The sequence below is a fragment of the Molothrus ater genome, chromosome 2 (genome assembly GCF_012460135.2).
Source record: "Molothrus ater isolate BHLD 08-10-18 breed brown headed cowbird chromosome 2, BPBGC_Mater_1.1, whole genome shotgun sequence".
In the NCBI taxonomy this organism is placed as follows: domain Eukaryota; kingdom Metazoa; phylum Chordata; class Aves; order Passeriformes; family Icteridae; genus Molothrus; species Molothrus ater.
In genome coordinates this window covers 88,758,530-88,784,305 of record NC_050479.2, presented here as the reverse complement: position 1 = coordinate 88,784,305, position 25,776 = coordinate 88,758,530, and the positions used below count along the sequence as shown (strand labels likewise).

The 25,776-nt window shown below is 50.6% G+C and overlaps 3 protein-coding genes across 4 annotated transcripts; 1 reads left to right on the top strand and 2 right to left on the bottom strand.

Annotated features, from left to right (window-relative positions):
• Positions 1–27: 27 nt before the first annotated feature.
• RBP5 (retinol binding protein 5) lies at positions 28–2,349 on the bottom strand. Of its 2 annotated transcripts, none has more exons than XM_036404294.2 (4): positions 2,308–2,349; positions 1,091–1,269; positions 516–617; positions 28–162 (listed from the first exon to the last, which is right to left on the bottom strand). In XM_036404294.2, the coding sequence occupies exons 1-4, from the start codon at positions 2,327–2,329 to the stop codon at positions 109–111; spliced, it is 357 nt and encodes a 118-aa protein (XP_036260187.2). In that variant the 5' UTR covers positions 2,330–2,349; the 3' UTR covers positions 28–108. The 2 variants fall into 2 exon arrangements, with proteins under 2 accessions (XP_036260187.2, XP_036260186.1); XM_036404293.1 differs by lacking the exon at positions 2,308–2,349 and adding an exon at positions 1,520–2,022.
• CLSTN3 (calsyntenin 3) lies at positions 2,344–17,690 on the top strand. The gene is given in 19 exon segments (XM_036404288.2): positions 2,344–2,397; positions 2,400–2,568; positions 5,246–5,368; positions 6,321–6,516; positions 6,997–7,205; positions 7,512–7,661; positions 8,292–8,477; positions 9,063–9,332; positions 9,619–9,731; positions 9,811–9,973; positions 11,030–11,086; positions 11,870–12,027; positions 12,210–12,358; positions 12,813–13,039; positions 14,119–14,289; positions 14,879–15,024; positions 15,146–15,281; positions 16,663–16,880; positions 16,964–17,690. Coding segments are annotated over 19 exon segments (3,051 nt in total). The 5' UTR covers positions 2,344–2,358; the 3' UTR covers positions 17,135–17,690.
• LOC118700012 (solute carrier family 25 member 33-like) lies at positions 17,657–25,776 on the bottom strand. The gene is made up of 7 exons (XM_036404291.1): positions 25,732–25,776; positions 21,435–21,611; positions 20,836–20,913; positions 20,423–20,523; positions 19,762–19,828; positions 19,281–19,564; positions 17,657–19,179 (listed from the first exon to the last, which is right to left on the bottom strand). Exons 1-7 carry the CDS (start codon positions 25,770–25,772, stop codon positions 18,980–18,982), a joined length of 948 nt encoding a protein of 315 aa, XP_036260184.1. The 5' UTR covers positions 25,773–25,776; the 3' UTR covers positions 17,657–18,979.

Sequence of the window (25,776 nt, the reverse complement as noted above, 5' to 3'; positions counted from 1 at the left end):
CAAGAAAACACGCTGCTACGGGGGGGCTCGGCTCGATCGGGTCTTGTTTCTTTTTCTTTCTCGCACTGGGGAGCGCGGGTCCCGTCCGGGCATCTCTGCGGGGAGCGCTCACTTCACCTTCTGGAAAACCTGGACGCAGACCTCGTCTTCAGCAGTCATGCGCTGGGAAAGGGGAGGCAAGAGAGGAGTTTAGGTTGGATCCTCTCCTGCCTCTCCCCAGTTCTGCCAACCCTCCCGCTGCTGGCTGGAGCCCTCCCAAAGCCCCTGCGGGTCTGGCTGCAGGGCAGGGAAGGGACATCGCCTTTGTGGAGCTGTTTAACTTTCGAGTTTAACTTTTAAACCCTGGAGGCGGATGTTTGTGTGAAGCGGTGGCTGCCCCCCGCAGAGCCGGGGATGAAGTCTGAGAGAAGGGGGAAGGAAACTGCAGGGCTGGCGCAGAGCCAACAGCACCCACACTGTGTCCCCCCCACTCGCTGTGCTTGGGATTTTGCAAGCTGCACCGGACCCCTCCTCACCAGATGCAGCTGGTCCCCCTCCAACCAGTGCCTCCAGCCGCGGTTCCTCTTCTCTCCGAGCTGCTCGCACACCAGCTGATCGCCCTCCCAGGACACGGTTGTCTGAAGGGAAGGAGAGGGGAAACATGGTCCTGAGACAAGTGGATCACGGTGATGCATGTTTCCAGCATTGACACTGGCTGCTCCTCTCCGACACAATGTCAAATGCAGTCCCTCATCTGGTGTCTCTTTAGTGGCTCCTTGGGACAGATGGTCTTTGTTGGAGGTGAATGACCCTCTGGCTTCCAAGTGCAACAACAGAGTTCTGCCAAGTGGCCTGACATTCTATCTTTTCAGGGCTTTGCTCCAGAGGATAATATCCTCCAGATCCCAGAGAACTGGTTTCTGGCTCTTTGCTGCTCATTCTCTTGGCAGTGAGTGATTTACTCATAGAACCACTTAGTCCTGGACCTGCAGGGGCATGCCAGCTCTGGGCTTGGTTCTTACCTGGGTATTGAGTCAAAAAGCTGAACAAGTCCCTGAACTCTTTAGCACACCCCAGTCCCCTGTGAAACTGCCCTGCTTGGCTTTCTCACCTGGCACTTGCGTCCATCCACGGGTCCCAGGTCTTCCTCAAACTGGACTCCTAGGTCGAAATCCATAACATAGTCCCGCAGGGAGGTGATGGTGCGGATGACCATGTGATCTCCCGTGTGGATAATCTCTTTGTCTGGCTTCAGTAGGCAGACCAGCTTTCGCAGGACCACGTTGATATCTAGAGGATGAGAAAGAGGGGGGAAGTGTGGACGACCCGGGCCCCTCCTCCAGCAGAGCTCCTCCACTCTTAGCCAAGGACCATCAGCCATAGTACCTCTTTTCCTCTCCTACCACAGCGCAAAAGTGATGGTAGGAGACGAAGGACCAGAAGGTTCCCAATTCCCTTCCTCTTTCCCCTTTCCGACTCAACTTTTTGGAGATACGGAACTAAAGGGGAGGAGGGAGCGTGATGGGGAGGGGAGCGTTACCTAAAGCCCGCAGGTAATTGTCCATGTTCTCTTGGGAGACGAAGCGGTAATAGCCGGTGAGGTTGGGAGGCATGCCGGGGCAGAGGGACGCGGCGGACGGTGCGGAGGAAAGAGCGCAAGCAGCCGGGCAGCAGCGGAGCCGGGACCAGGCTGGCTCGCCGGGCGGGCCGGTGGCTGTCCCGCGGTGCGGAGCGGCCCGGTCCCCGCGCCCCCCGCCGCAGTAAGAGTCCCCGCGCCGGGGGGCGCGGAAAGGGCCGGGACGGCCCCTGCTCCAGCATCTCCGCCTCGCCTGGGCAGGGCGTAGAGACGGTGGGTTACCTCCTCAGCCTCCGCCCTCCTCGGGGGCTGCTCGTATTAAACTCTGGACTTCCAGCCAGCGGCAAGGAGCCCTCCCTCTCCGGTCCTTCCACACACCGTGGCGCCGGTGGCTGCGAGCTTCGTCGGAGCAGCGCCCCGGCCTGCGCTCCCCACGGTGCGGACACCCCGTCGAGGAGAGGCGGCGGCAGGCTGGCAGCTCCGCCCTGCCCAGCCCGAGCCGGGGCTCCGGGTGCGCTCTGCAGCCCCTCGCCCCCGCATCCCCCCCGATCTCCACGCCCTCCTCGTCCCGGTGTCGAAGCTTCCCCCCTCCCCGGGCAGGCTCCCGCAGCCCGCGCCGCGCTCCGCGGACTGCCTGGCCCGCAGTGGGGAGGCGAGGAGCGGCCGGCGCGCCCCGCTCGCATCCCGATCCCGCATCCCGGTCCCGCATCCCGCATCCCGCATCCCGATCCCGCATCCCGATCCCGCGGCACCTGGCGCGGCGGCCGCGCGCATTGGCTGCGCCCCCCGCCGCCCGTGACGTCATGCTGCAGTGCGGGGCGGGGCCGGGCGGGGCGCGGAGCCGCTGCCGGAGGTGCCGCCGTCCCTGCGCGCCGCCGCCGCGGGAGCGAGGGCGTGGGTCCTGCCGGGACCCGCCGCCACCGCCGCGATGGGCGACCCTCGGCCCCGCGCCGCCGTCCTCCTCCCTCTGCTCTGCCTCTGCGCCGCGCTGCCCGGCAGCTCCTCCAACAAAGGTGAGCGGCGGAGCGCCGCGGGCACGGTCCCGGGCGGCGGCGGGCGCTCCGCTGGGACCCACCGGCAGCCCCTGCGGAGGGGCTCTGGAGGGACACGCCGGCCGCGGCTCGTCCATCCGCCCCCGCGGTGGCGGTGCGGCTCCGCGCTGCCCGCCGCCTTCGCCCGGCACGTTTTTGTCGGGGCATCTCCGCGGTCCCCGGCGGTCCCGGCTTTCTTCGCCCCTTCGGGCGCTCTCATCCCATCCCATCTCCATTCTCTACTTTGTCCATCTGTCATCCTACCACCGCTTTTTTCTCCATTCTTTCGTCTCCTGGCGCTCCCCTCGCGTTTTCCCTTTTCCCACCCACTTGTCATGCTTTTGTTTAGTTATCACTGGGTGGATTTAGATTCCCATCCCTTCCCTAGCATGCTGGGAGAGAATATGTTGTTCCTCCACAGATCCCTGCAGTTCATAAAACACATTCCCCAGCTCCATCTTCCAGTCCTAGTTCATCCATCTACAATCTGTCAATAGGAACTGTTTATGCATAGTTATGCGTTAGCGATGCAGGCTGATTTTATGTATTTCATGTGATAAAGATGAAAGACCCCCAAACCACCCCAGCGCTACAGCTGTAACCTTCTGAATGCAGATGTTCTTTGAGCACACGGAGTGATGGAGAAAGCTGTAGGTTTCTGGTAGAGACAAGCCTGAGAGATTCATCCGAGGGCAGTCAGCGTGTTGGTAATCTGACAGGGTGGGAAAATCTGTAAACATTTGAGGGACTCTGGGCTCATCGGGGAATGTGACACCTTAGGGTGCTCTCCGTGCCTTGGAAGAGTCAGGGCTATGGGGCGGGTGCGCTGCAGAGCTGTGTGCACCCTGACATTGGCAGGGGCATTTATTTGTTCTGCTCTGCTTCCATGGGGCTCGGTGGCAAGGAAAGGCCCCTCATACTCTGGATTCTCCCTCTCCTTTGTGAATTTGCACTCGGAAACACCTACCCACCTTTGGCAAATTATATTAGATTGACGGGAGCTTTCTTGAAGCTTGTAGGAGTCTGTATCCTGGTAGGAGTCTGTATCCTAAAAATATTCCTAAAATGTTTTTCTATTCTCCAACAACTCATTTCCCAGAAATCAGATTGGTGATCCCCAAGTTGCAGGTGGATGCAGCAAAGGATTTATCTCTGTACCATCAGCTTGTTACCCCAGCAACAGGGCACATTTGGCATTTATAGCTCTGGATCCCCACCTCGATGGTGTGGCGCATGGATAGAGCCGGAGCAGAATGGAATCTGGTGGGGACAATGGGCGGGCAGGGGGAGCCACGGGCACTTGCACACAGGGAGGATTCCACCTGCATACTGAGCAGGATGGATGTTGCTCTGGATTTCCTACGCAATGCTTTATAATCTCAGTCGATATGGTGGTGGAGAAGTGCCAACCCACGCTCTTCGCTCCACTCCAGGCGGGATCTGCCCGCTCTGCCCTGCTGGGACATCCCCTCGCTGACCTGTCACCCTGCCTGCTGCTCCCCCAGCCACCCCTGGCAGCCCCCCCGGCCCCAAAATGCACAAGTGCTTGGTTACACAGGATGCTGCCCCTTTTGAGCCAACACATGAGGCCATGCCAGTATGGCCTTTCAGAGGACACTGTGCTGCAGAGGGTGGATTCAACATATTGGAAGTAGTGCCCTTGAGGGGAATGGCTCTGTATCCTACTCCCCACCAGCTCTGAGCCATGCTGTGCTCAAAGTGTTGCTGGTTGTAATAAATCTTGGTCTCCAGAGGGTGGGAGAGTGGGGGATTATCTGGGAATGGGGGTTGTAACTAGGCCATGTAATATAATCTCTGAGGCCCATTTGGCAGGGAGTGGGCATGGGGGAGGGGTTTGTAATTTGTAATGATTTTTCTTCCTCTCTCCCCTCCGATCCCCTCCCCTTCACTCCCCCCCACCCCTTTATTTCTCCCTTTCCCTGCCCCGGAGCCTGTGTGATAAAGATTAATTTGCTATTTCTGGGCCTGTGACATTTTTCAGAGCCTCCTGCTGGCTGCTGCCTCCATGCCAAGCCTGGCTGGTCTCCAGCCAACGGGATTAGCAAGGAGGGCCCAAAGGAATATGGTGCTCACCATGGAGTGGGGAAGGAAAGAGCAAGGGGCTCTCAGAATAGGTTGCTATTTGCATAGGATGGCTGACTGAAGGTGTACCTGGGCATGTCTGTGTAGGTCCTGGGCCTTAGTCTAGAGGGTGCTAGGCAGAAGTGATAATGGCTGCATTGTCCCCTGGGGATACCCCAAAGGAAGATGTAGGCTGGATCCTTCCATTGTGGCTTCATTGAGCTAAAGGATTTAGTATTTGGAATCTGTCTCCAGGCTGAGGCTGCTTCCGCCTCTTGAGTTCACTTTTTTTTAGCTGCTCCAGCTTTTCTGGGCACCCAGGTGTCTCTCCACCTATTTCTAATAAGATAGTAATGAGGACACAAGAAGGAACACATTGTTTCTGAAGAGGTCTCCCGTGAGTAGAACTAAATAAAGATAACTTTTTTCTCCCAGCCTATTTTAGATGTCTTTATTTCTAGAGAAGAAGGTGGTTGTTACTTGCCAGGGGATGAAATTCTTCTCTTTTCCTACTGAATCTGCAGTTGGTGGCTAATACATTCCTGTTCTCCAATCCCTTACCCCAAATCTGCCCCAGCAAACAAGCACAAACCATGGATTGAGGCCGAGTACCAGGGCATCGTCATGGAGAATGACAACACTGTCCTGCTCAACCCGCCGCTGTTTGCTCTGGACAAAGATGCCCCACTGCGCTATGCAGGTAGGTGGGGAACAGCTCTGGCAAGGGTGCAAGGCAGGGACACACCTATGGAGAGGCAGGGACACAGTGACATTCATCCCTATACTGGATCCTACCCCTCTTCAGGAAACAATCACCTCCAAGCCCTGTTCTGGAGGAGGTCCCTAGTGAAGTCTGGAGGCAATTTGGGCACAGCTTGATTTAGGATGCTGTGAGCTGTTTCCTCAGGGAGAGGAACTGAGGGTGGAGCCAGCTACTTTTTGACGCAGTTCTGCTATTTCCAAAGATCACATGCACAGTGCTGAGTCTGTGAGCCCTGGAGAAAGCTGGTAGGGCACCCTTCCTTGGCAGTGCTACATCCCCTCACAGTGAGCACAAATCCCTGAACAACAGTCCAGGCTCTCAGTGGTTGTATTCCTAGTGCTTGCTTAGGCCACGCCTGGGTTTTCCTCACACGTTCTTCCTCAGCTTTGGGAGAGTAAATGTAGTCCCTGGGAGTTGAATTTTAGGGTTTAGGTGACCCTATCTGCAGTTCCCTGCGGTACTTTGCGCATCCTGCGCGTGTGGGTGGATGAGACATCGTGGATCTTCATGCTCTGGCTATCTGCAGTGTATGGCCCGTTTTGCCTCCCTGAGGGATGCAGAGGAGAAATAAGGTGCTCCCCAGGACTGTGTAGCATTAATAAATGTAGCTTGAGCCTTGTAACCTTCAATCTTTCCTGATGCTGGCCAGGACTCCTTGCCGTGGGAGTATTCTCCAGTAGATGGCAATCTGCACCGTTAATGGCTGTAAGGGATAGCAGGAGGAAATCCTAGGGAGCCAAAAAATGCTCAAGATGAAGGATGATAATGGGGGAGAATGGAAAGTGTAAGTTAGAAAGGAAGAAAATATGGGAAAGGAAAGGAAGGGATGTAATATGCTCTCCTCAGTCCTTTTCTTTCTCCCCTTCCTCTCTGTTTTTGTGTGTACCAGGTGAAATCTGTGGCTTCAGGATCCATGGGTCAGGGGTACCTTTTGAAGCTGTGATCCTGGACAAAGCTACAGGAGAGGGGCTGATCCGGGCCAAGGAACCAGTGGATTGTGAAGCGCATAAGGAGCACACATTTACCATCCAGGCCTATGACTGTGGAGAGGGACCTGATGGAGCAAATACCAAAAAATCACACAAGTAAGTTCATGCAGACATTGCTGTGTGCTACAAAATGTGATCTGTGACAAAAATGCAAAGGAAAGTTGCTGTGGAAACACTTCCTTTAGCCAGAAGTATTTTTCTCTAGCCACGACATTATAACTCAACATGCTGAGAAGACCCAAAGAGAAATGTTCACTGGCTGTCACATGAGTGAATGCAGAATGGAGGGCTGTTTGACAGCAGCTTCTAAAAGTGCTGTTTTACATTGCTGCATATTGGTAGGAGGTCCAGATTGCATTATTATTACTTTTGCTCTTTCTGAGAGCTTAGAAACCATTGTCCAAACACCTGTGTGACGGCATTGCTGCACTGAAATCAAGGTGTCTTTCCTTGTCTTTGCTTTTGACAGCTGGGAATCAGAGTGGTGCACTTTAAAAGAACGGCTTACTCTGAAATTTAGGTGGCGTGTGGCTCGTAATCAGCCCATCAGTTCTTATTGATGTCTCTCTGCATCAGGGCCACAGTGCATGTCCGAGTGAACGATGTGAATGAGTTTGCTCCTGTCTTTGTGGAGAAGCTGTACCGCGTGGCAGTGACCGAGGGAAAGCTGTACGACCGCATCTTGCGTGTGGAGGCCATCGATGGCGACTGCTCCCCGCAGTACAGCCAGATCTGCTACTATGAGATCCTGACCCCCAATATTCCCTTCCTCATTGACAATGATGGTAAGAATCCTCACCCACCACGTGCACATCACTCTTGTTCTCCTGCTCTGCTCCTTCTCTGCCAGCCCCATCTGAAGGCAGAGCTGTGCTATATAAATTTTCCAGTGATGCTGATCTATCCTGGTGAGAGCAGCAGCATCCATTTTGTGGGATGCTATAACTTTTTACAAAGTGACACTGGGCAGAGTGACTCAACTCTTTTTTGGTTGTTTTTGTCATTGATCAAAGATATGAGTGATTTTTAGAAGGAACGTCTTTGAGGAGACTGCCTGTCCTCTACCTTGATCTCTTTGTTTTGCAAACCAGGGAACATCGAGAACACGGAGAAGCTGCAGTACAGTGCGGATCGTGTCTACAAATTCACAGTGACAGCCTATGACTGTGGAAAGAAGAGGGCTTCTGATGATGCTGAAGTGGAAATCCAGGTGAAACCCACCTGCAAACCCAGCTGGCAGGGTATGAAACCTCCAAACACATTTATCTCTTCTCTTCGCTTTTCCTCAGCTACTACTCAGTCCTGCTCATCACGGATGTTTATATACAAACACATAAATTTGTGTGCCCACATATATGGTTCAGTTCTAGCACCAGCTCATCTCCATCAGGGGACACAGTAGATGTCTAAGTCTGTTGCAAAGCCACTGGAAAATCATTCCTTGGATTACTGTGAGCTGCTATGTGTTTGATAAGGCTCATAGACTGTATTCAGTAAAGATTGTTTTTGGGGCTGCTCTTCTGGAAGATATTTGTCTTTTCCAGTGGTGGCGTGTTCCTGCAGGTTCACCTTAGTCTATTAGAATTAAGGGGAAATCAACGCAGCTAAACACCTGCTCTGCCTGTTAAGAAAGGCTGACCAACCACAGAGTGATGACACACCAGTATTAGCTGTGGAAGCTGGGACCTGGGACTCAGTGATTCTAGGAAATCTTCCCATGCATTGATGCCAGCTGCGTAAAGCTGTGTTTCCAGTGTGGAAAGGGCCAAAAATTTGGACTAATCCATAGATGCCACTTGTGTGTATGCCAGGTGTTCTGGCCCTGTGTCCTTGGCAGATCCTAATCCCTCACTTTCACTCCTTTCCATTAGGCTGGAACAAGAGGATTGAGTACACCCCCGGTGCAGGCAGCCTGGCACTCTTCCCCACCATTCACCTGGAGACCTGTGATGAGCCACTGTGGAACATCCAGGCCACGGTGGAGCTGCAGACCAACCACGTGGCCAAGGGCTGTGACCGGGACAACTACTCGGAGAAGTCCCTGCGCAAACTCTGTGGTGAATCGGTTCTTTCCTGGGCTGAGGGAGGCTGTGACACAGCACCCTACCCCTCACACAGCAGAGGTGCTGGGGAACACATTCCTCACATCTGCTGTGGTCACTGGGGTGGGAGGACACCGAGCTTGTGTGTTGCACTGAGGGGCAATGGGTGTTCCCGCCCATATCACGTGGAATTGTGGAATGGTTTGGACTGGAAGGAACCTTAAAGATCCTCTAGTTCCAACATCCATGCCAGGGACAGGGACACCTTGCACAAGGCCAGGTTGCTCAGTCTCATCCAACCTGGCACTGAACACTTCCACAACTTTCTAGTTTTATAGGGGACCACCTGTGCTTTCCTTGCTGGGAATCCAAAGATTTCTGTGCATTGTTCCACTATGCAGAGTCTGTGGGACTTCCCTCAGCACTGAATAGAAAGTCACCATTCTTCTCCAGACAGGAGAAGGCCTTTAGGCAACTCCTCATCTCCCTGTGCACTCAGACATTTCAGTGAGGTTTCCAGTGCCCACTTAATCTGATCCCCAGTTCTCAAGCTCCTTATTCTCCCATGCCAAGGTTCCTGACTCCCTCCCTTCTCGGTAGGTGCTGCCTCGGGAGAGATTGACCTGCTGCCAGTGCCTAGCCCCACGGCAAACTGGACGGCGCGGCTCTCGGTGCACTACAGCCAGGACAGCAGCCTCATCTACTGGTTCAATGGCAGCCAGGCTGCCCAGGTGCCTGTGGTGAATGGACCGAATGGCCACGAGGGGCTGAGTGACCACTTCACCCTGTCCCTGTGGATGAAGCATGCCGTGGTGCCCAGCAAAGGCAGGCGGGAAGAGGAGACCGTGATCTGCAGTACAGTGCGGAGTGGTGAGGCTTCTCCTGGGGTGGTGACACTTCTGCCCACTGCCTCTTAACTCCTTAGAAGGGATTGTCCCTGCAGGGGTGAATCTCCGATGTTCCAAAGCAGGACTGGGGCAGGGGTTCCTCCTTAGGAACACAGCTTCTTTAGGTGTCCCTTTTCCTCAGAGTGCTCAAGTGTCCTTTGAGCACACGGTGCTGAGTGCCAGTCATGCATGGCAGCGTGGGCTTCTGGGTTCTGGCTAGCGGGACTGCTTGGAGTGTGACACGTAATCCCTGTGCTTGCCCCTGGCAGAGGATGGCTACTCACACTACTCTCTGGCTGTGCATGGCTGCCGGATTTCTTTCCTCTACTGGCCGTTGCTGGAAAGCGCGAGGCCTGTGAAATTCCTCTGGAAGCTTGAGCAGGTGAGGAAGGGTTTGCATCCTCCCCACGTCCCTTCTCCTTCTGCCCTTTGCCGATGCCGTGCTCTGCTGTCTGCCGCAGGTCTGCGATGACGAGTGGCACCACTACGCCCTCAACCTGGAGTTCCCCACGGTGACGCTGTACGTGGATGGCGTCTCCTACGACCCTGCCCTGATCCACGACAACGGCCTCATCCACCCGCCGCGGCCCGAGCCTTCCCTCATGATCGGGGCCTGCTGGGCCGGTGAGTGCCCTGCTCCCCAGGCCGTGCTCTTCCCATGCGGGAATAAAGGGGTGGAGGGAGACCCAGGAGAAGTGAGAGAAACACCACCCAGTACTAAATGATGTAGACCATGCTGCAGCCATCTTGCCTGCTTGGCACCAAAGCTAGCGTGTCTCCTTCCTTCTTCGTGGACCAAGGTAGTAACAGCTCAGGAGAAAGTGTCACTGGCAGTTTCCTGAACAACAGCCACAGAATATGCAAGGGATAACCTCTGCTCTTTCAGGCAGAGGAGAGTTGAAACTCTGTACCTCATTCAGGCACTGGCATTTCTATCAGTACTTTCAACAGGCAGTACTATTTATGCTGCTGATTGTGTTGATGGGGATTTCTGTGTCTTGAGGGTCTTATGAAAAAGCCATAAATCCTTCTGTACAGGAATTGGGTTGAAAGACAAAAATCGGGTAAGGAACAAAGTTAGATCACTACTAGATTAAAACCTGTTCTATGGAGATGTAAGGCTGCACTTCTCAGATTCTTCAGTTCTCCTGCTAGACTGAAGCAGGACAGAACTAAAGGAATTTTCCTACTGCTTGCCTTCACTCCAGCGGAAGTTTCTAGCAAGATCAAATCTTTGCTGTACTGCTGCTTCTCTGAGGTCAGAGATCTTCCCACAGCTCTGTGCTTTCTTGATTGGTGTTTTGCAAACAACCGGTATTGATCAGCTTGGGACCATTTCCTGGAGCCATCTGTGTCTCTAAGGAATATTGAGAACATAGCTGGCTGTGAACATGGCTAATTCCCAAAAGAGATAACATTGGGAAAGGATTGAAAAACTGCAAACATTGTAGTTTATCCCTTAAGTCAGTTACTCATCCTGTGATGTCACTATCAGCCTCATGAGATGAACTCTGCCCTCTGTCATCTGTGATGTGCTGCCTCTAGGGCTGAAGGGTGCACTGCTTGGCACAGAGCTGTTCCTGGGGACTGGCCTATACAGGCAAGTAGAGATACTTGCCTCACCCTGTAACTACCATCTTCCAATGCCTTATTGTTCATCCAGATATTCTCCTTTTGCAGAGGAGAAAACCAAAGAGAAAACCAAAGGAAGTGAAAACACCACTGATTCTGTGCAAGGTAGGGAAAAGAAAGAAGATGGATCTCTTCCCCTCTTGACTGTGCATGACTATCACTTTTTGCATGGTGCCTTCCTCATACAGCTTCCCCAGTCCTCTCCTGCCACCTCCCTCCACCGTGGGAGGAAACCCCTTATTTGGCACATTGGTCCTTGATACCTTGGTACCTGTGGAGCATGAAAAGGCTGATGGAAGGACTGCAGCCTGCTTTGAGAGTTGGAGTATGCTTTTTGTGTGGATAAAGAGTACTCATGCCTGATCATTAAAGCTGATCTCTGAAGAACACAATAGCCATTAGAGACATCAGGAGATGTCACCTCATCCCTAACTATCTGTGGAATGTGTAGTTTCTTTTACAAGCCCTCACAGGAAGCAGAGTGAGAAGGGGACAAGAAATTGTTTCCATCTGGCATTCAGCAGTTTGATGGAAACTTCTCTATGCTACCCACCATTCACTGCCCTTGTCTTTTTGTTGGTCTGTTTTTCTCGCTTTCCCCCATCTAGAATTTCAAAAATTTTCATCTTCTTTCTTCAGCATCCCCTGTCTTCTTGTTGTCTTTGCTTTTCCATATCCTGTTCAATCCTCTGTCCCTCTGTACCTCCCTTAACATCTTATGTCCCTTACATTGTTGCTTTTGTTGTCTGGGCTTTTCCATGCCCCATGCCCCCCTCTGTATCCCTCCATGTCCCTTACCTCTGCATGGCCCTCACACTGTTGCTGCTGTGGTTTTGCTCTCTTCCTCGCCATGTCTCTCACACCCTCCACCTGCCATGTTTCCCTCAGGAGATCCTCTGTTGATACACCACTACTTCCATGGTTACTTGGCTGGCTTCACTGTGCGCCCTGGTAGCTTGGAGAGCCGGGAGGTTATTGAATGCCTGTATGCCTGCCGTGAGGGGCTTGATTACAGTGACTTCGACAGTCTGGGCAAAGGGATGAAGGTATGCCCATCTGCCCAGCTTGCATGGGTCTCCTCCACTCTCCTCCCCAGCCTTGCTTCCCAGGACTTTGCCTGCTCCCCCACCTCAGACAGCTCCCCGCCTTTCTCCTATGTGTCTCTCTCAGCCTGGATTCCTGTCATTTGCCAAGGAGCCATGAGTATTTTCTTTTCTTCCACCTCTAGGTTCATGTGAACCCCTCTCAGTCCCTGCTCACCTTGGAGGGTGATGATGTGGAAACCTTCAACCACGCGATCCAGCACGTGGCTTACATGAATTCACTGCGCTTTGCTACCCCTGGGGTGCGGCCACTCAGGCTCACCACTGCTGTCAAGTGAGTGGGCAAGCCAGCCCCTCTGGCTCAGTTCAGCAAGAGGGTTGCCTCTCTTTTAAATAAAGTTACACTGACTCACTTTGTATTTTAAAATAATTGTATTTTAAGATGGTCTCAAAATGGGTAAAAATCTTCCTGAAAATAAATGATTAATTTTCCAGTATACAAATGGATACTGTAGTAATGCTTCCTAGTCCCCTCCACTCACAGTGTTCCAGGCATGTGGACTGGTTTTAATTTTCTCTGTGTTTGTCGATGTGACCAAGTCACCAGATCCCAGTGGTGTCACTCCTATCACACGTCCCTGCCTTGCTCAGCAGGCTGTAGGGAAGCTTTAGGAGGACTGTTGGAAAAAGGATATTCCCTTCCCTGGAAGTGATGGGCAGGAGGTGATCTTTTATAATGTTGTTGTTGGAAGCTTAGGCAACTGATGTTTTCTACTGCTCTCCTTCAGGTGTTTCAGCGAGGAGTCCTGTGTCTCCATTCCTGATGTGGAAGGCTATGTTGTGGTGCTACAGCCTGATGCCCCCCAGATCCTGCTGAGTGGCACTGCCCACTTTGCTCATCCTGCGTCAGACTTTGAGGCTCCAGAAGGGATTCCCCTGTTCCCCAACCTCCAGATCACCTGCTCTATTTCTCACCAGGTGGAGGCCAAGAAGGATGAGAACTGGCACGGTACCGGTGAGTGGAACACAGGGCAAGGTGTAAGAGACAAGAGTTGCAGTCCTGCAGAGGAAGTAGAGCCCCTGTAATTACACCAAAAAGTGAGAGTTTACAAATTTAGAAGCAAGGCACATTGTCTGTCAATATGTAGGCTAATCGGCTCTTATCCTTTTCTGCTCCTCCCTGTACTTTTTCTATCCACTCAATTCCTTTGCCTCACTCTCTCCTAATTCTTTCCCAGGCTGCTCATTCCTAATCCCTTTTACATTTTACCTACATTCCCCTTTATTGAATCCAGTGCTGGATGGATGTCCTGCCCATTACTCGCTCTACTCCTGCACTAACTTAGTCTCATCCCACTTCCTTCTCTCCTGCTTTCTTTTTTACTTCTTGCTCCCTTCCTTCTCTTCCTGCCTCACTTTTTCCTGTGAATTCCCAGCCAGTTTCCTCACACCCTACAGTATCCTGTCCTTCAATTTCTTTCCATCATGCTCAGATAATTTCTCTGCAGTCTATGCTCTGTGTCCATTCACTTCTTTCATATCTCTTCTGGTAATAGGATTTTTTGCTCCTACTTTTCTGTTTAGAAGCTTTGCCTTTCCTTACACAATGATGAGTTCCTTGACTTGAGAGCAGATTTTTCTCAATCCTGCTGAAAGCAGTTAGTTATTGAATGTGGTTGCCATTTTAAAGAAGATAAGATCTCAACCATGGTAACCAACAGTGTGAGACAGGGAAAAGCTTTCAAAAGCATGCAGGGCCTGGGAATGTGTGAGTGTTGTTTCTAATTTGCACACTGTCATTGTCAACAAAGTCCTTACAGCCAAGATGCATTATCATGAACCAGACTGATAATAGTATGTTGTTCCAAAATAAAGTGACTTTATTATGTGCATAGATAATGTCATTAGAACCATCCTGAAACAAGTAATTAGACTGACAGTGATTTTACTTAAGGTCAGTGCTAGGTAGAGAAGGAGAAGTAATTACATATGATGTGAGCACTCTTAGGTAAGCAGGTCCCCTCTGAGTAACTCCTTCCTTCTCTGATGGCTGTCTGGCTTTCTGGCCACATCTCCTTTCTGTTTGCATCTCAGTGACAGACACACGAATGTCAGATGAGATTGTGCACAACTTGGATGGCTGCGAGATCTCATTGGTAGGAGATGACTTGGACCCAGAGAGGGAGTACCTGCTCCTGGATGGAGCACTGCTGCAGCAGCGGGGCCTGGAGCTCGTTAACACCTCTGCCTACCTGACCATCACAGGTATGTCCTCTCCATGGTCACAGCTACCTAGTTATGCCTCTGTCACCGACTGTCAGGCATCACTGGGAGAAGCACTTGACCTTAGGATGTGTTGGTGTACTTTGTGACACTGAGATGTCACCGTTTCTTGAACTCCTGGCTTTTGGAAGTTTGCAGACCATTTCCTTGGCAGGTGGCTTTTCCTCCAGTACAAAGTGCTGGAACATGGTGTCAGCTCTCACCCAGGCTTGTATCACTCCTCCTGATTTACTCCTTGGGGTTTGGTGCTCTCAGGTGTCAGCAGCATTTTGCATGACATGACAGGGACAACATATCCCACAACTTGTGGACTGGTACAACACTTTAGTACTCTCCAGAACATAACAGGGCTGTTGCTCTCAATCCTCCCTTCCCTTCCACTTGTTTTAGCGATGCAAGCAGGGATTCCATCCGGTCCTCCTCAGCCAGCTCCATCTCTGAGCCCTTCCCAAAATTAACAAACCCAGCACTCCCTTGGATCCCTCTGCAGCCTTTAGCTGCTGCAGGGTTAGGATGCCAGGTGACTTTGGAGCAGGAGCTTCCTCACCCCACCCCTCTCTTGTTGCCTCAGGCGTGGAGAGCATTGCGGTTTATGAGGAGATCCTACGCCAGGTCTCCTACCACATCAACCACGGTGCTGCCCTCTATGAAAGGAAGTTTCACCTGTCCTGCACTGAGATGAACGGACGCTACTCCAGCAACGAGTTCACTGTCGAGGTACAAGACTGATACATGCACAGAGATTCTTCTGCATGTGTGGGGAGGACATGGTGCATGGGAATGCATAGAATGTGCCATGGACACAGGGCTGAGTCCCCTCACTCTGGTCTTTCTGCAGGTGAATGTTCTCCACAACATGAACCGAGCTGCTCATCCTAACCATATTCTGAGCTCCCAGCAGTTTGTGCACCGAGGCCATCATTTACCTGCAGAGCTGTCTGGGCACAGTTTGGCAAGCACCCACAACAACCCAAGTATGTAACACTATCTTTTGGGTTTATTCCTTTAGATCAGGATGCTCATTTTCTCACATCCTGGCAGAACCTATAGTGGAGGATTCCTCTCCAGCTCCCTGCACCCATTATCATTGTTCTCCTTATATTGTCCTGTTCCACTCGTCGTTAGCCAGTGGACTGCAGTCTTTGTCAGATTGTATTTTAGAGCATGCTGCAACAATCCTCTTGTGGGATATTATCTTCTTGATGTAGAAGCCAACTGAATTCTGCACCTCAGAGGGTCTAAAAAGAGTAACTGTAAGCTGACTTCATTCATGCACCTTACAAAGGTGCTGTGGGGGCTTGTGTAAAGTAATTTCAGAACGAAGCTTCAACAGCAGGAGAGAAAAGTGAGTCAAGACAGCCACTGCTCTAAAGAAAGAAATGGGAGTAGGTGGTGGTCAGCAAGGCAGGAAAATACAGGAGATGGCACCACACAGACAAGAGGAGAATTTTTGCCCCCAAAACAGAGAAGAGAGATGCTTGAAAGCTAGACTAGATGTATGTTTGTGCTGTTAGCCCTGTGCCTCGGGCATGACCACACCTCCAATCAATTCCTCCTGGGCTGTGAAAGCTCTGGACTTTACAGACATTTTGGTCCCCTGTCATAGGGAACAAGCAAGGCACCTTTGAGCTAGCTTTTGCTGCAGCTTCCAAAGTAGCTGATCCCAAGCTGTTCCAGTCCTGCAGCTGGCACTGCAGGGGCAGCCTGTGCATGTGCCAGCCTTTGCCTCTCCCTTCCCCAGCTCTGCCTGATGGCAGCAGCAAACTTTCCCTGCTGAACAGAACCACAAACAAATTTGCGGAGGGCCTAGATAGATTTTGCAGGGAAGGTGCTTATCTGGGGAGTTGAGGATCAGTCTACAGGCCTAAAACAAACATGTAGGAGTTGGGCTAAGGGTCTTAGATGAATTTCAGTTTTTCTCCTGTGGAGAAGCCACGCTTTTACCACAGCACTTATTAGAAGTCCATCATAGAATTCACTTCTGCTCCATGTGCAACGAAGGCATCTTTTGGCTTCTTGCTTTCTCTACTGCTTGCACAGAAATCACACTCTGAAAATCATCCTCAAGCCCTTAGAGCTGTCCCCAGCACGCATTTCTCCCTCCCAAGAGCAGGATGCAGATATATGTGGTGCAACACATTCTGGCAAATTCTGCAGATAAAGATGTGCAGAGTCTCCACAGAGTCTACATCACAGGAACTGCCTGTGCCCAGGGGCACAGACAAGTCAGGCTGTGTTCCTGCATAGACCAAAAACCGAGGCTCTGCCCAGGATCTCAGTTCCTGCATGTCAGCTTGGAAATGCATGTTTCTGTGACAGACTCTAGACACAACTTCTCGCTTTCTTTCTCCAAAGTGGTCCCCAGTGCTGCCACCGTCATCATCGTGGTGTGCGTAGGCTTCCTGGCACTTATGGTGATCCTCGGTATCCTGCGCATCCACTCCCTGCACCGCCGGGGAATGGGGCAAGAGGTCCCTGGGGCTGCTGAGTCGGGGCACAGCAGCACTGGAGGCAAGGAGAGCGACATGTTCTGGGACGACTCGGCCCTCACCATCATCGTCAACCCCATGGAGGTGAGGAGCGGCCACCGCGGCGGGGCTGGGCGGCCAGGTGGCTTGTCACACCCTTCCCCTCACCTCGTATCTCACCTCCCCAGTCCTACCAGAGCTGTCAGGAGAGGGCAGCAGGCAGTGTGGAGGGCCGAGCTGGCGAGGGCATGGAGGATGATGACGACAGCACTGACTCGGAGACACCCGACTCCCCGGACAGCAGTGACATGAATGACCGGCACATCATCGGCAAAAGTGACGTCTCTCACCGCTACTAGGAGCTTTAAAACACCCGCCCAGTGGATCTCCCCAAAACATATGGCAGGAAGGAGGAGGTGTCTGACTTTCAACTTCTTTCCTCCCCCACCGTGTACACATGTGCTCCTCCCTCATTGATCATTTCTGCCTCCCATGCTCCTTCATCTTCTGCCATTCTCATTGTGGACATTCCCCACATTATTGACCCCCCATCTGGCTCTCCAGAAACATGTGTTAGGGCACTTACACATGATGGTGGCACGGTTCAAACTGGGATGCAGGTGTTGGAAAGAATGGAAATCTGAAAGGCAGAGCCAGCCATAGGGCTCAGAGTGGGGTTTCTCACAACCCCTCCCCAGATATTATATATATATATTGTATATTTTTTCAATGTTGTCATTTGAGGTTTATTCTCGTTTCATGCAAAAAAAAAAAAAAAGAAAAAAACAACCAACAAACCACTGCAGCTTTGTGTCGCTTTGTAAAATTGTCAATACTCCTAATACTAAATGAATGAAGGTAAGAAAGATGAGGAAACAAAGTGGATTTTAAAATAAATGGATTTCAAATAAAACATTCAGGACTTCTGCAGTTTTTCACTACAGCCAGGGAAAGAAATAGTGTAGGCTCTAATGTGAAACTGGAGCTTGTCCAGAGCATGTATTTACTGAAATTACTACCTTATTTCGGGGAAGGGTTACAATTTTTTAGCATATGTGATGAAGCAAGAAAAACACATCACTCACGACCCTACCCCGAGCCTTTCTGAGAATCAAAATGCTCTGTAAACACAATGGGGCCTTCCCCAGGACTCAGTTCTAGGGACCCACAAAGGAACAGAAGGCTCTCAAGCCTGTCGCAGGTGAATGTAGCACATGCAGCAAACTGAATTCTTGAACACAGGAAAATAAATAAGGCTCTTTTCATCACTTAGTGTAGCAACAGAAACAGGCCAAATCTCCTTAGCTTCATCCATCTTCTCACATAATCTGCTTTTTTTATCAGTATGATAAGAGTATTTTTTTATACCAGGGGCTCCAGTTGTAGAACAGCCCCAGCACTTCTGGGGGAAGGAGGCATCTTCCTCTTTCTGCTGAGCATGGAGGGGATGGAAATACAACAGATACTAGCACTAGCATGGCTCTGAGCCCAGCACTAGCATGAGTTGTTAGGACAGTGCTTCAGAGCAGGTTGTGCTTCTTCCCTGGATCTATTTGGTCTGGTTTTTCAGACCCTGTAAGACAAAACGGGGCTGTCAGCTGATTGACACATCTTGGGGCAATGGTTGCAACATGTGAGGGACCCAGAGGAAAATTCTGCAATTTGTTGGCAGCCAAGGTTGAGAAATCCTCCTTAGGGGCAAGAAGGCAGTATGGTAGGTGAGAGTGGAAGAGCCCCTCTGAGGGCAAAGGTTGCAGCACAAGATCTTGCTTGCTGCAGTTCTCTCAGATGTTTCAGCTCTAGCCTGTTGTCATGCCCAACTGTACCCATGTATGGTTGTTACTGGGTCCAAAAGAAGTGAACATGCTGGGATAAGACACTCTTAAACTTTTCTGCTTTGTCTCATTCCCAGTAAATTCTATGCCTTTGCTTCATCAAGGGAGATTACAACAGGAACTGTCAAACCAGTACCCTGACATCTTGAAGCACTGGAATAATTCAAGTCTCCAGAAGGAAAAAAAAATGCTACACTGTGCATATTGGAGCAAAACACTTGGCACAAAATAGTTGTTGTGTCCTGAGAAAGCCTGACCCAGATCTGATCTGTGACAAAAAGCACCACCTCTCAGAGTCCTGCAAAAGACCAGGCCTCAGGACCACGATGTCCCTGTACCTCCACAGCAGCCTCAGCCAAGTGCTACAGCTTACAAGGTGGGAGAGGCCAAATGTACGATGAGTTCGTAGGTGGCCATCATGATGGCCGCGTTTGGGATCTGGCGGATCAGGTGCGCCAGGAGTCCCCGGTATAAAGCCAAGGGTCCCTCTTCACGGACCACCAGCTGCAGAGTCTGTGCTAAGGAACGGTACCGGGAGCCCTCCTCACGCAACCGCGTCCGAATGACCTCTGGGGAGACAAGAGGGGAAGCCACATATTAGCAGATGGATCCTGCAGGCATGGCATCTCCCACCAAGGGGAGCAGCAGCAAGGAGAGAGGACTCACTGACCGTGTGGATATGCAATGCATGTAGCGCATGTTTTGGAGACAGCGGCAGCGCTCATTAGTCCGAAGAAATCGTTGTTGTTTGGTGGAAGTGTGAGTGATGGGGAATGGGAATACTGGCTGTTTCTCAGCTCCTTTTTCAGTGCTTCATAGATGACAAAGTGTATGATGGTCTCTGACACTCCAGCATAGGAGGCAGTGATCCCACGGTAAAATCCACGCAGGCCTTCTGTGCGGTACACGTGCATGGCACACTGGAGAGCGTTGCTGGCCGTCTCCCCCTTCACCCTGGAAAGAAGGGAGAGGATGAGGACAGCACACTGCACCCTGACCTGCAGGGCTGTTGTGAACACAGCCATAAGCCTCTTGCCCAGCCTATGACTTTCCATGTTCTGATGAGAAATCACAGACCTCTCTCTGCCCACGAACCCCCAAACCAATCCTGACGTGACATGGAGTGGCTCTGCACTGCAGGCCTGCCTTACCTGGCTTCCAGCTGCATCCTGGTTTTCACTAGCCAGATGGGGTTGGTGAGTGTGGCTGAGCTAATGCCTGGGGAACAGAAGAGGAAGACAGCCATGAGTGCCAGGATCATGCTGACAGTTTGTGAAGAGGTGCTGATCTATCAGCTCTCAGAGCTCTGCTTGGCAAGCTGCAGGCATTTGCAATTTGAGAATGACCTTGAGAAGAGATATTTAGGGCAGACTATTTGATTCTCCTCCTCCCCTATTCCAGCCTTTGTTTAGTGGTAATTAGCTCCTCTGCCTCCACAAAATCCCACTACAGGCCCGGGTGTTACAAAGAGGCAGGAAACAGAATGCTAATTTTTCAAGAGTAGAGGATTTTGTTAGAGAACTGGAATATATCAAGAGGAATGGTTCTGTGAGTGGTCTAAATTACACACTGGCTTCTTCCTCTCACAGCAGAATAGAGCTCATGATAGCAGCTGAAGGGGTAAAGACAAGACTTCAAGAGATGAGACTAAGAAGAATGAAGAGTGAGAAAACATTTGGGTTACCCAAAGAACTCACTTCTCCACATGTGGAGGGAGAAAACTTCAGAGCAGCAATGGAGAAGGAACGAAACACATAGGCATTTCCAGACAGAAGGACCTCTTGGCTTTGACTGGAGACAGAAAAGGCTCACCTGCACAGGCTGCTGCTAATATGTGTACTTCCTTGGACTCCGGCACCAGGACAGTATTAAGCCTCTCCTTAGTAGCAGAATAGGCAGCAAAATATATAGCCCTGATTGGAAAAAAATACAGAAGAGGTTACAGCTCCCCTATGAGGAGCAGAGACACTACTGTACAGTCTCACTCCAACTTTTCTTACTCCCATCACAGTTCTGTCTAACATGACATCAGATACGATTTATACCTGGCCCCCAGCAATTATCTTAACACTATGATCAGAAGCTCCAGAAGATGTCTGTGTGAAAGGATCCTGTGGCATGTGAGCACAAGGCGCAGACTGCTTTCAGGAAGTGGAGTGACAGTTATGACACAGCCACACTTAGGAAGTGTGCAGCATGAGGCACTTCCATGGAGCAGAACTCACCGGGAAGGAGCAACCCCAGCAAGGTTCGGACCCAGACCTCGGAACAGGGACCGTTTGCCTTCCTTCTCAAGGATGGACCTACAGAAGGAAATGAACAGAGAAATCAGCAGAGTAACTAAGCTGGGGACTCTCCTGTTCCTCGTCCTTCTTTGCTCTTCAGTATTTCTTGTAGCACCTCCTACCCACCTCTCGTGTTATCCTTTTTCTGCCCTGCTCTCATTTTCTCTCCAATCACTTCTCCTCTCTTCTTCAGCCATAGAATCATGGAACGCCTTGGGTTGGAAATTACTTGAAAGATCATCTAGTTCCAGCTACCCTGCCATGGGTCACTAGTCATTGCATCCTATTCTTGATAATGCCATCCCTCAGGGTTGGATCCAATCACTAGCTGAGAAGTTTCTCCCAGCCCCCTAAGCTGATCTTGCAGAGCACAGATCACTAGTGAGAAGCAGATGTACCTGTGCTCTGATCAAACTTTCTATAGCACTTGTGACTTCCAGAGCCTCAGCTCAACTCTCTTTCTCTCTTCCCTCACGCCCTCTGATGGCCAAACCATCACCTCCCTGGTGCTAAGAAGCACACTGCCCTGTCCTGCTCACCTCAGCAACTTGAGCACTCCAGGAGATGGTGGGGTGGGATTCATCAGCCTCACACTCATCCCTGGCAGCTGTACCTCTGGGAGGCACAGAGGCCGCAGTGCCAGTTGGGATGACTGCAGACGTGTCTTCACCACTTCCAGGGGACAGGTCAGGATGGCTCCAGCTGTTCCACCACATCTAGGGCACAGCAGCACACGTAAGAATGACCTCTGGGCCATAATAGGGCAATAATTCTGACCCTGCTTGTCCACAACCTCTCTCCTCTGGGAGAGGAGGTTAGGTACCCCAGCCTGTGTCACACATGACCTCCTGCTCTGACACTGATTAACAAAACAGCCTCAGCTTGGGACATCATCTGGCAGCCTCACTCTGAAGCTCTACTCAGTGTTTGAGACAAAGAGTCCCAAGTCCATGGGGACTCAGCAGTCCCCCAGAGCAAACATTTCTGCTGCCCACCCTCACTGCAAAGCCTTCTGCTGAGATCACCCAGCACCGTGGCCCACACTTCACCACAGCTACACCGGCTCACAGAAGGGCAGCACAGAACTCTCCCACCTCTCAGCTTACCCGTGTCTTTAATCCACAATTACACCAGACCCACATTGGCAAGGCCCTGTAAGCAAGATCTGTAGTTTCTGCCAACAGCCAGGCTCTCTCCAAGCCTGGCTTGCTTAATGAAAGAGGACTCTGACCTTCAGCAGGCAAAACCTATTTTTGGAACTCATGAACCATCTCCATCAATGGCTCTTGTCACACTGCAGGAATGCTGAAAGGACACATATCCCCTTTTTCCCTTTCCACCACCCAGGGACAAGCCATAACTGACACGTTTGGTTCTCAGCTTCTGCCCCTCTAAATCCTTTGACTGATAACTCTGCTCTTCTAGAGGAGGCTCAGTACCTGAAAGAGTGTTTTGAGATGAATTTGCATGCAAGCCATGCAAGAGGCTTTGACATATGAACAATCGTTCACATCTGCAACAGCCAAAGTTGCTTTGTTTCACAAGAGATGGAGGCTTAATAAAAAGCTCACTCTGCTCCAGAGAAAGAAAAGCCAACCAAAGAACTACAAGATATCAGGGAAGAGTCAGGTATATAATCAGAATTACATATGACAATGCAGGATAGCAAACAGTTAGAGTTCTGAGGAATTATTTTGAAAAAAAAGAGGCCTGGATGTCTATTGCACATCCAAGAGTTGAAGCTATGGCAGCTAGGAGATTATGCAGCTAATGATGCCCACAACTAGCTATGCTGTTCCATAACACTCATGTGGCTTTGTCAAGCCCTTGGCAGATGTACACAGCAGTGGTGACGACTTGCAGAGCAGTCCATCAGCAGCAATTTCCCTCAGGAGGTGTATGATGAGTGGTGGGAGTCTGGCAACGTTCTGACTCCTGAATTTAGCTCCAGCTCAGAAGACAGCACATGGCAAAGCAGTGAACAGCCCGGCTCAGGTTCTCTGGGTCAACAAGCTGATCGAGCACAGACTCCAAGACACAGCCTACGTAGCAATCCAGAGCTGTATGAGGCAGGGTCTGCTTTCACAAAGGCCATGTTGATTCTTCCCATACAGATTCTTCCCCTATCCACTTAGGGGTCCAACAGTCCTGTTCTTTACCTTAGATTCTATTCATTTGTCTTATACAGGCTCCAGACTTACATGCCAGTTGTTTCTTTGACCAGAAGTACAGTCTCAGTTCAGGAGAAGATTGAGTACAGTGGTGACAGATCAAGGTCTAAAAGGTCAGAATAGGGCTATTTCAACTCCTTATCTAAAAGCTGAGCAAACAATACATCAGGAAAACACTGAGAGAAGCAATTGCTTGGTATAATAATAATTCTTCTCTTTAATAGTGCATAAGGAAGCAAAAGTTTATGTAATGTTCTCTTAATGTATAATTTCTTCAAGAACTCCCCACCTGCAATGGTCAGGATCTGAGTTTGAACACATGCTTCCAGTATACAGAAAAGTTTCCTGAGGTCATGTTCCTGAAGCTACTGATACATACAGAAAACAAAAAAGTATTACAAAAGACACAATAACAATTAAAGAAATTGTTGCTCCTTAGCATAGTGGCCATTTAATCAGCAGAAAGAGAGTATGAGGTGAAGGGCCACTATGAGCTGCTGTGAAACTAAAGAGGAAAAAAGAAAATGCATTAATTAAAGCTAAGGAAATGAGGTGTACCAGTTGTTCAAAACTAGAAGAAATCTCAACTGTGATGTATTATCGTGCATTAGACGATGATACAGCTGCTTACACTATATGGAAGCCATAGGTCTGCAAAATTCTTCTGTTCAGGAGAAATGGAAAATTATGTGTCATTACTCTAGAAGCAGGAACTAAAGCAATTTCTGCAAAATAGGATGAAGAGCAGCAGTGGAAACGAGTACAACATGTACTCTCAGAGGAAAGCCACAGCAAAAAGTGCTAATTGAAGAAGGCGGGTAATTTTACCTTAGAAAATGGTACTTGCCTCTAGATCTTGCTTTCACATTTTAAAGGGAAAACCGACAAGTTTGAGGTGACTGAAAAAGAGGATTAGTTGAGAAATACAAAAGACACTGGTAACATTTTTTAAGTGATCTAAAAAGTGTATAAGCACATGCACAGAGGTGACAAAGTTTACTGGTAATTCATGTTAGCTCTTAGGATAGCCAAAATTAAGATGGCTTGAAGGTCTTCATTTAAGAACAGCAATGCTGGATCAGACAAACCTGCAGTTAAACCAGGTTTCTGCCTAGGACACAGAAAAATAAAGGTCACCTACAGAAGAGTAGGAGAAATACCTCCAGAACACTCTCCCAGCTTCCCAATTTTCAGTTCAGGGATTTCCTCAGCCAGAAATGTTGCCTTGCTTTTAGTAGCCTTCAACACATTCTTTTTCATTCATATTTTTAAAATGCTTCCTGGACACATAAGAAGCCTTTACCTTCTACCATCCTGTTCCCAGGAGTCCCACAGTTTAACTGCACACTGTGGGAAGAACTGTGTTCTTGCATTAGTTCTGAACGAACCTCTCACAAGTTTCTTTGGCTGGTCCCTGGTTCTTATACTGGAAGATAAAGTGGAGAACTGCTCCTTCACAAATGAGACCCTGTTTTGTTTCATTACACAAACCAGTAATATTAAATATCGTGCAGCAATAAACTGAACTTCTCTTTCATCTCTTACTCACGTTATTAGCCCCAGGGTTTTAATTAGCTGTAATTCGGGAGTATTGCTTAATGGATGAGGACGAGATACAGACTGACAAAGTTCCCATGAGTGACACTCTTGTCACAAGCCAAACTCTCAGTTTTTTGCGAACCATGGTGGAAAAAGATGAAGAAAAGCTTAAGAAGAAAGCTAAGAAAGATAAATGTATTAAAAAAGTCTAAGATGCAATGCATATATAGTTCAAAGAATAAATTAATAAAAGAGAAGAGCATATACAAAATAACAATGGGAACAGAGAGGACAGGTACACATATGCAAAGATTGACATAGCACAAGGACTGGATTAGCTGCAGAAAACTGGAAATCTACTAATTAAAAGCAATTAAATTATGCGCCTTATTGTACATGCCGTATCACAGGCCTCACTGTCACACAGACTCCAGCAGGTTGGTGGGATTTGGAAAAGGATTAGATGGATGCCTAAGGAGGACTTCTGCAGTTACTCAGCAAAGTCTGGAGGACCTCATTATTTTCTGCTTTAGGGCACCATAAACTTGAAGCTCATTGTTTTGAGACTTTAAAGCAAGGAAGGCAGAAACGCCACGGGACAAATAACTTGCTCAGGGGCACGCTTCTAATGCAGAGGGGCTCGGCTGGGGTCCAAACACCTGACTCACCAGAATCAGCCGCGCTATTTAAAGCCAGAAAAGTGACACAGGAATCTCAGCCACGCGCTGATGGAGAGAGCTGGGCGCCCTCCCGAACGCATGGATGCCTCGTGGCGCTCTGTTCAGCACCCCGCTTCCCTTGCCCCGCATCCCGGGAAAGCTCCGGCTGGACCAAACCCCGTGTCCCACAGGGAGGCTCTCCGCCTTCCCAAGCCGCGGAGCCGGGCATTTCCCGCGGCGCTGCGGCGCTGCTCCGCGCCGCCGAGCCCCGATCGGGACCGGCACAGCCGCGACCGCACGGGCCAGCACGGCGGAGCCGCGGGAGCTGCTCTGCCCCGGCGGGGGCTGTTCTGCCCCGGCGGGGGCTGCCCTGCCCCAGCTGCCCGGCGGCGGCTGCGGGACCCGCTGCCCGAATCCCGCCCCCGGGCGCCCTCCTGCCCCCGAATGCCGCCTCCCGGGGCACTCACCCTCCGGCGAGCAGGTGGAGCAGCGTGCTGTGCTGCGACATGGCC